Source organism: Geospiza fortis, unplaced genomic scaffold, assembly GCF_000277835.1.
Source record: "Geospiza fortis unplaced genomic scaffold, GeoFor_1.0 scaffold157, whole genome shotgun sequence".
Lineage (NCBI taxonomy): Eukaryota > Metazoa > Chordata > Aves > Passeriformes > Thraupidae > Geospiza > Geospiza fortis.
This window is the reverse complement of record NW_005054314.1, coordinates 1,451,754-1,465,311: the sequence shown is the minus strand read 5'-3', so window position 1 is coordinate 1,465,311 and position 13,558 is coordinate 1,451,754. Positions and strand designations below refer to the sequence as shown.

At 37.2% G+C, this 13,558-nt stretch overlaps 1 protein-coding gene across 1 annotated transcript in view; it reads left to right on the top strand.

Annotated features, from left to right (window-relative positions):
- CUL4B (cullin 4B) overlaps window positions 1-13,215 on the top strand; it is a 25,049-nt gene extending 11,834 nt beyond the window's left edge. Inside the window, exons 9-20 of the mRNA XM_005419814.3 lie at window positions 747-814; window positions 1,879-1,997; window positions 2,823-3,015; window positions 4,074-4,178; window positions 4,477-4,587; window positions 5,317-5,402; window positions 5,945-6,052; window positions 6,301-6,414; window positions 7,336-7,441; window positions 7,516-7,688; window positions 8,228-8,380; window positions 9,506-13,215. Coding sequence (XP_005419871.1) covers window positions 747-814; window positions 1,879-1,997; window positions 2,823-3,015; window positions 4,074-4,178; window positions 4,477-4,587; window positions 5,317-5,402; window positions 5,945-6,052; window positions 6,301-6,414; window positions 7,336-7,441; window positions 7,516-7,688; window positions 8,228-8,380; window positions 9,506-9,601 — 1,432 coding nt within the window. The 3' untranslated portion in view covers window positions 9,602-13,215. The remainder of the gene's footprint in view (window positions 1-746; window positions 815-1,878; window positions 1,998-2,822; window positions 3,016-4,073; window positions 4,179-4,476; window positions 4,588-5,316; window positions 5,403-5,944; window positions 6,053-6,300; window positions 6,415-7,335; window positions 7,442-7,515; window positions 7,689-8,227; window positions 8,381-9,505) is intronic.
- Window positions 13,216-13,558: the final 343 nt, after the last annotated feature.

Here is a 13,558-nt window from a genome sequence, read left to right as displayed (position 1 = left end):
AACTGTTGTCCTACCTGAAAATGATAAGACTTGGCATAGAATATTCTTAAGCTAAAGCCTCTGAATATTTCCAAAAAATATTTGCATGTGGAGTCTGGGAAATTTTTAAATAATGTCATTCTCCAGTCTTTTCTACTTAGAGGCAGGATTTCCTCCAACACAGTCAGGTGGAGGCCTTCTAACCTAAAGCTACAGCTGTTGTGTCTGAGAGAAAATGTAGGTCACTGATATCAAAACCTCTGAGAGAGAGGTGTTTTATTGCTGCTGTCATACATTTTGATTTCCTTCTTCTTTCAGCTGTTAAAAGCATTTAGCTTGTTCAGTGGCTTTCTTCTTCCATGCCAGTATTAGTGGCCAATTCCCTGGTTTTTTTTTAATATCTCTTGACTTGAGGTCTGTCCTTGGTTTGTCTCCCAAGACATGAATGTCCTCCCACAACACAGGATTAGGCAGATTATTTGATGAATTCTCCCCAACTTCTTCACTGATGGAATCATTGTCCAGCTGCCTACAGGTCATGTACAACAGGCTTATTGTGTGAATGAAAATCATCAGTCAGCAAACAGAAACAACATATTGTTTACTAGGGAGAAAAAGGATAAATATGTGTATAATCATTTTAGGTCTTTGGCCACAGATAATTAGAGGACTCCCAATGATAATATAATTAACATGATCTCAAAAGAAGGATTTAAAACTGTCAGTAATGGAAAAAGGAAAATTAATTCTAAACATTTCTTCTGTAGGAAGCCACTAATTGCTACTGTAGAAAAACAACTTCTAGGTGAACATTTAACAGCCATTCTTCAGAAAGGTAATCTTTCTTCTTTATGGAAATGTTTCTAATTACTGCTTTGGGGCTTTCAGTTCCTGTGCTGAAAGAAAGCCATGGGTGCTGGGGGAGGACAAGCTGCACCATTCCTTAATTCCCTTTGCTACTCAGTGCCCAAAATAGCACTGGCCATTCTGGTTGCAGATAAGGGGACACTGTGCTGTCTTCTGATAACACAGCAAAGCAAAAGGAAAATTAGAACAGGAGACTCAAGCTCAATGTGTTAAGTGGCATTTTGAAGACTTGGAGGTAAAGAAAGGAGCACACTTTGAATTATGGCTGTAACAGAAAAGGGAGATATTGAGTACTTGCTGCTGACAGAAAGCAGCTTGTTTTAAAAATGTAGTATAATTTGAGCTATGGAATAGATTGCCTCAGTTCTGCAGTAGTCTCTGTGGAGTCAAGTGACCCTCTGGTGATCTCATAGGTAATCTGGAAATAGAAACAGATGCAGCAAGAGTTGAATAATAAACAATCAGGTCTGTAGTAGCCAGATTCTGAATGAAACAGGTATGTGAGCATCTTCCTGCACATGTGTAACAAACTGTTCATTGAGTGGAGTATCAATGTTTACCCATGTACTTTTTTAGAACCTTGCTGTAGAGCATCAGACCTCCTCTAGAAAGTTAAAGTGAATGGTGAAGATATTTTTTTGAAGCTGATTGCCTTCAAGCATCTGTAAGATTTATTTTACAGCTAGAGTTGAAACCCAGAGCTGTCTTGCCAAGGAATTTTTCCTGCTGATCAGTACAATGGAAACTTTTCAAATCTTTAGGGAATAGTAAAGCAGTAAGCAAAGATGTAGTGATAAGGTTGTTATATAAAGTACATGTATCCTAAGTGCAATAATAAGATTCTTAAGGTTTCAGCCAGATATTGTGTTTCACTGTTAAATTAGGCACTTTAAAATAAAATTAAAACCCAAAAAGCCCCACTAATGGTTTGATAAAAAATACTAGTTTTGAAGAGGCCTCACTGTAGTAATGAGCTGTGCTTTCTTTGGGTTAGTCTGGTTTTAATTTCTATTGAAATTCTCCCATTTGCAGGTCTAAATCACCTTCTTGATGAAAACAGAATTCAAGACCTGTCTCTTCTGTACCAGTTATTCAGTCGTGTGAGAGGTGGAGTACAGGTTCTTTTGCAGCACTGGATTGAATACATAAAGGTACTGTTCTAGAGCTCTGGAACAGATACCACTGTTGTATCACTGGGGTGTATACACACATACTTGAGTCATCTCTGTAAACTATTGCATTTTTCTAAAAACTGAAGATATTTGCTTATAAGCATGTATTTAATAGACAGCTTTTGAAACATCCCAAGAAGGGAACAGTAACTGTTCTAGCTCTATTGAAGAAAACAGTGAATATTCAGTTGAATGATCGAACTCCAAATACATTTGGATTTTATAATCTTACTTTTAGTTAGTTTGTGGGACAGCCATATTTCTTCAGTAGTTATTTGGGTAATGGCAGAATGTTTGTCTTCTTCCTAATAAAATTTCCTATGAGAATGAGTGGTTGTGCAAGTTACCAACCAGCTGAGGTTCAAAAAGCACTTGAATATCAGTTAGGATGATTCATTTTATTTCTCAGTGAAAATGTCACCGAAAATTTGGTTGTTGTGAAGGAAGAATACTATAAAATACAATTCAGTTTAGTGGGAGCATTACCTGTGTAAAACCTGAGGATATAGATGGTTTAAAAGGATGTGCAAATTTTGTCATGCAAAACTTCATTTCTTTAGACAGAAGTTCTGAATCCATTCACTTTTTCATCAGTTGGTTTTGAATCAATATGCAAGGCCTAGGGATGATTATATAGTAAATACTTCATAATACAGTAATACATAATAAAGTAATACTTTTGTTGTTACTGGAACTAATATGAGTACCAGAAACAACACATTACAAAGGTAACTTAAGATTTTAGAACTCTTGTAATTTAAATTAATTATTCGGGCTAATTGAAAGATATGTTTTATTTTGCAGGCATTTGGTAGCACCATAGTAATTAATCCTGAAAAAGACAAAACCATGGTCCAAGAACTTCTTGATTTTAAAGACAAAGTTGACCATATTATTGATGTTTGCTTTCTCAAGAATGAGAAGTTTGTAAATGCCATGAAAGAAGCCTTTGAAACATTCATTAACAAAAGACCAAATAAGCCAGCTGAACTCATAGGTATTTTTCTTCAATTTCTTTCCTGTGAGAATTTGGGTGCTGAGTTGCTGATGCACTTACAGATGGGATATGCTGGAATTGTGTGTTAATACATGCACAGTGCACATCAGCCTGGGATCTGCTGTGCCACCTGATGCAAGGGAATTGTTTGGGAGGGTAGCATCAAACATTAAAAGCAAGCTCATCATCACTTAACTGGCTAGGCTATAAAAAAGTGCAGAACATCAGAATTTGGGCATTCCAGCAATTGGCTGGTGTCCAGACATGAGAATACTGCTAATAATTAGAAATTTTCAGAAGCTTACATAACTGTGCCACCAGCATGTGTGCACAGAGCTGTCAGGGGTTTAATACATGAAGGGAAGAGAGCTGAGGATGCACTGAACCTCTTATGGTGTGAGGATAGTCTCTGGTTTGCAAAGAATGTTTCTTACGGATCTGTGCATTACATGCCTGGTACTCTGCACTTTGGAGTCATTTCCCCACACAGTGAATAATAAATAAATAAAAACCTGCTTTGCAATTGGTTGTGCTGTTAGGCTTGTGGAGTGATACTTTCTGCCCTCCTTTTTTGTGTTAATTCCCTAACTGTAATGTGCTTACCAGCCCATTTGAAATTAAAACAAACAATCTAGTTTGATTGAAACTGGAAATTAAAATGAAATAATGATATGCTAGAGAAATTCAGCAATATAGTCAACACATTTAAATAACTGATTTACATCTTTTCATCTGATCTTTTTGCTTCTATTACAGCCATGTCAATCTGCAACAGCAGTGACTTTACTTTGAGACCACAACATAAACCAAGAGTTTTTTCATAGGCATAATGTTTTTAGTTAAGATGCAGTCATTGCTTATCTGAAAAAAGATACTAGGCTGTAATGTTTGTATAACTTTGTAACCTCTATGAAAATGTATTAAGGTAGCTGTTATGAGGCAGATAGAAAGTGATTTCAGGATCCTTTCCATTTTCAAGTTTTCATATTAGATTTAGAGGTTTTGTTTCACTGTGATTTTAAGCATGTGCTAAACTCTATTCTTCAACACTCTTTTAGCTAAATATGTAGATTCAAAGCTTCGTGCAGGCAACAAAGAAGCTACTGATGAAGAACTTGAAAAAATGCTGGATAAAATTATGATCATATTTAGATTCATATATGGTAAGTATTGGGGGTTTTTTGGTGGGGATACAGTTGTTCACCCAGTAACATAAAGGTACTTTGAAATTATTTTTGCAGTCTGGTTACATTTTCAGGTGTTTGTTCTCTGTGGATGTGTTTTGTTGGTGTAGTGCTGTTTAATTACTTTGCCTGTCAAATTGCAAATAACAGAACCTGTGGAAATCTTCATATGAAGGTCCTTTTTGTTTTTCTGAGCTTTGAATCGGGTCTTTTGTAGGTAATGTATCTTTAAAACCAGCAGTGCTTTGTGTTCACTTTCAAATCTCATCTCTTACAGGAAAAGATGTCTTTGAGGCCTTTTATAAAAAAGATCTAGCAAAGAGACTGTTAGTTGGGAAGAGTGCATCAGTAGATGCTGAAAAATCTATGCTTTCCAAACTCAAACATGGTAAATATCTATCATTTCTATCCATCAGCTTTCTTTTGAAAGTAGTTGTTTTAACAGGCCTTCACAGAAGCACTGTTGGTATTTCCCTTTTCCATGAGGGCAAAAGTCTCTGTGCAGGTCCTGAATGACTGGTGGGTTTTGAGGAGATTCATTTGATTTTAGTTTTGTAATTTTAACAGGAAAAGCCAAAACTCAGGAACTTAAAAGTGCACAGTGTGTCTTGGCCTGTGGGATAGGGTTGAGGTTCCCTGCTGAGTAAATCAGTGATGTGCTCAGAGAAAAGATGACTTCCAGTTGTTATTCACTGCCAGCTAGTTGTTCTCTAGTCTGGTCTTCATTGTTTCATTGGATGGAGCTTAAGGTGGTAAGGGTGAGATTTTTAGAGCTTGATCTAATTCTGCCATCAGGACACAGTTTGAAAGGCAGCTGGTTGGGATTAGAATTTCATCTGAGTGACCAGTGGCCACCATAGTCAAAGAATGAACAGTCAGGTCCATGGAGAAGAAATGTGGAATAACAACTGGGTTGCAAAATAGCAACCACATCAAAACATCTTTTTTGTTGTTTGTAACCTTATTCTGTTCCTTAATTAGAATCCAGGTTTTTATGTAAGAAACTCTGGTGAAAAAGGTCATCTTGCTTAGAAGTACATTCTTGCACTTAAAATAACTACTCTGAGATGCTGAAAATAAACAGATTAATTTCTAATATTTATGTTTTCTTTTATAGAATGTGGAGCTGCTTTCACCAGCAAACTTGAAGGAATGTTTAAAGATATGGAGCTTTCAAAAGACATAATGATACAATTCAAACAGGTACTGAGGGAAAGTCCTGTCTGTCCTGTCTGTGCTTTTGAAAATATTACTGATTTTATTAAAGGTTTTTCCTGAGCAAAAAAACTGAGACAAGCTTCTTCAAACAAACAACCCACAGCAATAAGAGAATTGTAAACTTACAAAACATTTTAACACCAGCTCTGAGACATTTTTAACACCACTGTATTCTGGTGCCTGGCTTGGAAGTTTTTGCACATTTAGTTCTGGTGATTTTGTAATGTTTTGATTACAAACAATTTTTAACATTCTTTCCTCTATTCACACTTAATTAGATCTTCACCTCAGCCTGCTAAAACACTGCATTTGCTGTTTTCTTCCTGTATGGAAGTGTCTTTTGAACCTCAGAAAATGCTTGTTCTTACCTTCATTTTCTTATATGTAACTTGCAGTTTATACAGCAGACACTTCATGTGATCGCTGGTCTTCTCTGCTTCTGCAATGCCTGTTCTAAATTTCAGTTCTGCCTGAAATATGTATAATTAACATAGCTCTATTTCAATTTATTTTGTTTCTCTTTGCAGTATATGCAAAATCAGAATGTCCCTGGCAACATTGAACTAACAGTGAATATTCTGACTATGGGTTACTGGCCAACCTATGTGCCTATGGAAGTCCACCTGCCCCCAGAGGTAATGAACTTCATGGGTTATACAACTATTGGCCTGTCAGAAATGCAACTTGAGGTCCACTGACACTTGGTTTTCAATATGCATAGAGAAGGAAATGCAGAGCTATCTTCTTAAAATGAAATTTGTTTTCTTGCAATTCCCTTTATCATTCTAAGCCTTGCTTTAAGGCTTAATTGATTGTGGAGGAGGGAAGGATGCTTTTAAAGTAGAAATTGTGTTTCAGTGTTTTGGGATTTTTCTTTCTTTAGATGGTAAAACTGCAGGAGATTTTCAAGACCTTTTATTTAGGAAAACACAGTGGTAGGAAACTTCAGTGGCAGTCAACACTAGGACACTGTGTGCTAAAAGCAGAATTTAAAGAGGTGAGTCTATTGTTTCTGTTACTCCTGTTGTGTTGTTGATTGCAAGTCTGGGTTGTACCTTAGGGATATATGGGGAAGCTTTTTTGTGCTGTGATGGAGAACTTAACACTGTTTCTGCAATTACTTTTAACCTCCTACTGTCTTTTCCAGATATTGGTAGTTTCTGAAACAGATGTGTTAATGTCTAAGAACATGCACCCAATTTCTGTATTGGTGGGGAAAGAGAAACCTGTTGGGGAAAATATCCACTGGCTTTAGCTCCAGATTAAAAACTGCCCTCATTTTTATAGTGGGGAGAAAAAAAAAGGGGACCTTGCTTCTTCAATGGCCTTACTTCATCTGATAGCATTAAGCATCTTCACAGTAAGCTTTTCAGTACTGAAATACTGAAAAATTCTGGATTGTACAAGAACACAACTGTTTTGAAAGGGTTTCCAGTTATTCCCCTTCAGCATTTCTATGGACACGAGATTCTCATGAAATAGGAATACTTACCACAACAATTTTCAGAAAAAGTTAATGGCAAAACAAGTATTATCAAACTTGATTGTTTCAAAGATTCTATGGTTGCATATACTGTGTTCCTTAAACTAATGTTTGTGTTAGATTTTGACTTAAAAGCCTTCTAAATTGTAATTTTAAGCACCCAGTGCTTTAAGTCATCTGATGCATATCTTGGTTGAGTTTTGTCACTGGATAGAATAGTCCAGCCTTGTGGCCTCAAGTTTGTGCTGCATTTCATAGTAAATACAAGTGACCAGTAACTTCTATTCTTCCATATTCTCAAGTGAATAAAATAACACCCTGTTAGTGAAATAATTGACATGCAAGAGTGGCATGTTCCTCATGTTCCTCTCATTCCTTTCCCTCCACCCCCCAGAAAAAACAGCCTGGTGATTCTGTTTATTTCCCTTGTGACAGGGCAAGAAAGAACTTCAGGTCTCCCTGTTCCAGACACTGGTGCTGCTCATGTTTAATGAAGGAGAGGAGTTCAGTTTAGAGGAGATAAAACAAGCCACTGGGATAGGTTGGTATCGAAAACAACTGAGTACTTCCAAGTGTTCTTACTAAAAAAACCTAAACAACTTGTTTCTGCTTTAGAGGATGGAGAGCTGAGAAGGACACTTCAATCTCTGGCTTGTGGCAAAGCCAGAGTACTGACTAAAAGCCCCAAAGGCAAAGATGTGGAAGATGGTGATAAATTCACATGTAATGATGATTTCAGACATAAGCTCTTCAGGATAAAAATCAACCAAATTCAGATGAAAGAAACGGTATATTTTTTTTAATCTCTGGGGTTTAGATCCTTGGGTTAAGAACTTTGTCGCCTGCCCTTGTACAAGCTTTTTTCCTCCTGGTTGTCATGTACATGCTGATATCTCTGTCAGAGTTACAGTGTAATTTGGATGACAGCACATACCTAACAGTGGTGATTTAAATGTGTGCCTGTGTACCAAGACACCAGTGATGCTGGATGTCTCTAAGTAAGGTTAAGAGAAGTTCCAATTCTGAAATGCTTTTTTTATTCTTTATCATTCCATGGAGCTTTACTGACTGTTTGTGAACATGGAAAATTCACTGTGGACTTGTTTCTCTGACAGCCACCCAATGTAAAATCTGAGCAAAGGTTTTAAATCTTAGTACAAGAGTGTTTTTCAATAGACAATCAGCCTTCGCATTTCTAAAGGCTTTATGTCAGATATTTGACAGCAGGCATTTCACTGTCTTACACTGAGAATTGTCTGGGAGACTGAAAGAATTGTTTTGACAGTGCTGGTGTTCTCATTAAAGCTTTTCTGAATGGCTCCTTCAGGTGGAGGAACAGGCAAGCACTACAGAGAGGGTGTTCCAGGACCGGCAGTACCAGATCGACGCCGCCATTGTGCGGATCATGAAGATGCGCAAGACGCTGAGTCACAACCTGCTCGTGTCAGAGGTCTACAACCAGCTGAAATTCCCAGTCAAGGTGCTGTGCTGATTTTAATACTTCTAAAACTCTGTTAGTTCTTTTTATCTTCCCTGGCCTGCCCTCTGTTGAACAGTGGTTCTGTCTAAAGTATGCATCTTTTTAGTATTAGAGCAAATACTCACTTTCAGGAGTTTCTAAAGTGCCAGTTGTTACTAAAATGTATTTCCAAAGGATTTCAGCCCTGGAGTTTGTTAGAAGTAAGGGAGCAGCTGGCTCTCCTTGTACACTGCTCTTCCACTGTTTGCAGTGTTCTGGCAAAGCATTCTTGGACAAAGGAGAAAATGCTGCAGATCTCAAAACCAATTCTGCATTGCAATCTTAACTTCGTTGATGCTTTTGAAGTACAGTGTTTTTTCTGGATGGATTATACTGGTTAAGATATATACACACATATATAGGAATAAAAATAAAATATTGGTGATTGTCTCAAAGCTGAAGAAGCCCACAGTTGCAATATAAAATCACTGGCTTATTGTGTACAAATAGAAATGGGTTTTCAAACAAACAGTGATGCATTGTTGGAATTCAAATATATGGTGCTTTCTATCAATGGAATTGTAAAACAAAAGGTCCTGCTATTTCATTCCATTGTATTACCATGTTGAGTGCCTACAGGTCTGTAAGTGTTGCATAAACTGCAGTTGGGCTGTGTAAGATTATAGCAGATCATTTGAATAATTTTCCTCACTTGTTATCATGAGGCATTTTTATAAAGTTCCTCCCCCCAGAAAATCACAGGGCACACAAACTATTGCACAACTCATTTGCTTCAAGAGGAAATGAAACTTGTACTTTTACTGGCTTAAAGTCAGAAATAGAAACACTTTGGTACATGATGCACAAACTGCACTTATTCAGAGTTCACTTCAAACAGCAGCAAGTATCTTCCCTTCCTGTAAAAATCTGTTTAGCTGCAGGTGATAGCTAACTTTGTAACTTTCTCTTCTATCAGTTATACATTGCAGACTTTAGAAGCTCTAATACTTTAAAGGATTTTTTTTAAGTGGGATTTCTGTTTCCTCAGCCATCTCAAACAATATAGATATTTGACTCAAGTGGAAGGAAAGAACCAAGAAGCATTGACTGCAAAGTAATAATGCTGACATGTGCTTTGTTTTACAGCCTGCTGACCTTAAGAAGAGAATAGAATCCTTGATTGACAGGGACTACATGGAAAGAGATAAAGAAAACCCGAATCAGTACAACTATATTGCATAAACATATGTTGGCCTTTGTTTTACTGCACACTTGGTGTCCTACACAGTTGCCAGTGGATAAAGTAGCCTCTTGATCCCGTTAATTGACTTTTTATACTACCGATGATTGAATGAAAGCAGTGTAACGGAAAAAGTATAGTAGAGTGGACTTCTTTCAGTGGTTAACATGCCCATTTAAAGAGTAATATTTACATTTTAAGAAGAATGCTGTTGAACTCTTTGCATGTTATTTAGTAAGATGTGCAGAAAGCTGAAAGAAAGTACCTGGTCTTTCTGATTCCATTTGTCTCTGGGCCTGAAGAGGAGTCCCTTGATATATGACAGATATCTTTCACATCTTTAAATGGAAACAGAAGGTTCATTAATATAAGAAAATAGCCTTTAAAATGCTTAAACTGCATGCAAACTTTTAATTTACTGTACAGAATGCATTTCAGTTATACATACCATTGGTTTGGTTGATGCCCACACTTGGATTTGTTTCTCTTGAGGGGGGGGAAATGGGGAATAAGCCAAGCTATGCTTATTGCTGATCTAATGGAAAATATTCTTGGTTGCAATTAAGACAAAATGGTGCCATTATAAAAGTATGTATAAAGTTTGCAGTGTGGGCATATATACTGTATATACAAACACCATTCTTAAATAACTGCTACAACAAAACAAGTTCAGATTAGATTTATATGGCTTGCCTATGAGACTTGGTGTTCACCTTTGGGAATTTTAAGCATAAAACAGCCATAATGGAAGAAGTGACAGTTTTTACTAGTCATGGGTAGGAGGCCTTCACCTCTTGGCAGCAATACTCTAGAATAAAGATAATCTATTAACAGATGAAAAGCCACACTGTTACTGTGGTAAAGCTGTAAGAACAAAAATTGCAAGTGGATTTTAATACTTGTTTTGCTTTGCAACATTCTAAACTTGAACTAACCTCAAGGTTTAGACAGGGCAGCTCTTCTAAGACTGCCCTGCTTTGGATTGCTTTAACTTAAAGCTTTAAGAACTCAGCCCTAGAGCCTAGCAGGCCTCCTAGAACCCAGAAGCCTACCTCTCATATAGTAAGTTAAGTATTGCTACAAGGCATCTAAAATATATTTTCTTAGATGACCAGAGAGCATTCTTTGCATCTTTATAAGACATGGGAGAGTAAGTCACTTGAATGTAGAGCTTTGTTTCAACAAAATACATTTTTTATTGCTTATAGCAGCATGTGCCAGGAATATATGGGAAAAAAAAGGTGTCAGCAGAAAAGGAACTCCTCCACATACCAGTTCTTCCTTACCCAGCCAGGCTTTGTACCTATGATTAGCTGTGTTGCAGAGCACAATGAAAAACCTCATCCTCTTTCAGGCACTGATAGTCCTGGGGAATACCAGATATCTTTTGAAAGCAAGATGTTACTTTTGTTTAGTGGCAGTGTAACTTAGCTCTCTCTGACTCTAACTTCTATCACTGTGATCCCACATTCAGGGGTGTGCATGTGAGAGTGTGTGTGTTTTCTATCTGACACATCCCATCCTTAGTGCTTTTTTTTATCTGCTGTTTAATTCCATATATTCTCCAGCCATGTTTTCTCTCAGGCTCTTTTGTATGCAGTCCTCAGCTGACAGATGAAACAAATGTGGGTGGTTTTTTCCCTACTAACTTATTTGCAGTCACCCTCAACTAACCATCATACAGCTCTTTGTGATCTGCAGAAAATCTGCCTTGCCCCTTGACACTATTGCAGCATAACCACTGGTAGACATCCAGGGCCACCCCTGCCTCTGTGAGACAAATACTGACAGTAGAGTTATGTGGGAAGAACCTTGGAGACTCCTCCTGCAAATCTTCAAGTGTTAGCTCAGAGATCCACTGGGGAGGAAAGAATGCCTCCCACCATAAAACAAACTTCTGTGTTTTGCATTCAATGTTCCTTTTCTTGTATGTGTTTTGTACCTTCAGCCAATAAAAGAATCCTTTTAAAGAGAAATGGAGAAGAAGCATAAGACTTAACTCTTTGGGAGACAGGAGCTGATGCATTGAGCTGGTTCCATTCAGTCAGTTGTAGCATATAAATCTAACACCACTACATGTGTGAACACCCATTGTGGCAAAACCCTCCCTCATTACACAAGTGTCACATTCACTCAAACAAACTGCAAAGGACTGTAGGTTTATTTCATTTTTATCCTGTCTAATGCAGAAAATATTATACCGAAAATGTCCTGAAATCTCATCAGAATTCACAATCTGAGGCAGACCCTAAGCTCAATCCAGTTAAAGCAACCCAAAGAATGGACTTTGAGAACCCTGGCCAGACCAGGAGAGGGGTGAGCGAGGGGAGGGAAGAAGGCTTCTCCTTGTAGCTCATGGATTTTCCCCAAGAACTTGTTCATCTCTTCTGCTAAGGTCTGGCTCATTCCTGGTTCATGACAAAGCTGCAGCCAAGATTTGTCATCGTACAACTCCGCAAATTCTTGCTGGGATCATGTGCCTGCTTCTTGAGCCATATATATCTCTGTAAGAAAAAACTGAAATGGGCTTGGACCACAACTCATCTGGCTAGAACACAGCTTGTCTTTTTGGCCACACATTTTTAATCTTGACTCTTGCATGCAGTTTATAGCACCTTGTTCATAAGAAATTGCAGTTTATTCTTAGAAATATATATTTTAGGTTTTTTAATCTTTATACCCATAAATGGACTATTTTTTTGTCTTGGCTGGTTTCAAAAGTGACCATTTTGTTTAAATGCTGTAATTGCAAATGTGTTGTAAACGTTGTTTTGTTCTATAGTTTACACAAAGGTGCCAAAGTAAATAGTTAATAAAAATTTAAAAAAAAAAACCCTAGCAAATTGTTAAGTTGCTTTAGCTGTTCTTCATATTTTGGTCTCAGCTTTTTTTTTTTTTTTTTTGTCAGCCTTTCCTTTTTTCCTAGACATATCATTTGCCCTAATGCTTTCTTTTAAAACAAAAAAAAAAGTGCATCTAAAAAAATGTTCAAATACCACTCTTTTTTTAGTGCTCTCATATAGTAGGAAGAACATTTTCTTTGAAATGTTACACTAAAATTGTAAGAGTACAGCAGCATTCAAAAATGTAATATACTTTTTGTATAACAGTCTTGAGAGTGTGTCTGGAGTGGGGGGGAAAAACTAACCCTGTTACTTTTCAGAAGCCTCTTCCCTCAGCTACCAGAATATGAAAATGTGCTTTTTCACAGCATCAAAAACTTATAGTTTACGCAGACTTGCAAACAGGGCATGTATCACCATTGCATCCTTCGATGCAAAAAGCAGCAAAACCTTTTTTATGTTTCATAAGTCTGATATGGGTACAGAGAGTCTTTCTTAAGTTGGTAAATAATGTAAATACATGTCCTTTCAGAGAGTGAGTCTGTTATCTAGGTATTTTGTGTCATTTAATAAATATTAAACAGTTTTGTGTTGATAAACTCTTGTGTGTAAAATGCCTTCTTACTCCAAGTTCTGTATGTTGGGCTTACTAATGTTTATGGCTTCTTTAAATTCTTTAGCTTGTGCTTTGATAGCAAAATACTTGTTTGCTACTTAAATATAATAAGTAGTTCTTTATTCATTCAGTCATTAAAATCCCTTGAGTTTTCTAAGTGGCTTCCATTCCTGAATTTTTATTTTTTGGGGGGTTTTTGCTAAGTCTTCTATGGTTCTTGGAGGAGAAGGAAATAAGCATCCTCATGGACCCTGAACTGGGATTAGAATGTGTACAAGTGGCAGAAATACACAAAAATACCAGAGGTGATGCCTTGTTGCTCCTGAAGGAGGCACCTCTCCAGCTGTGTGAATATTCCTTGTCTCTCACTTTATCATTATTTTAATGATTCTGGAATGATTATTGAAGTGTGAAAGACAGAGCTGTATACAGAATTTGCTTCTCTTATTAAGAATGGCCAACTGGCCATTTCTTGATTTTTCGTCTTCACCCTGAGAGCT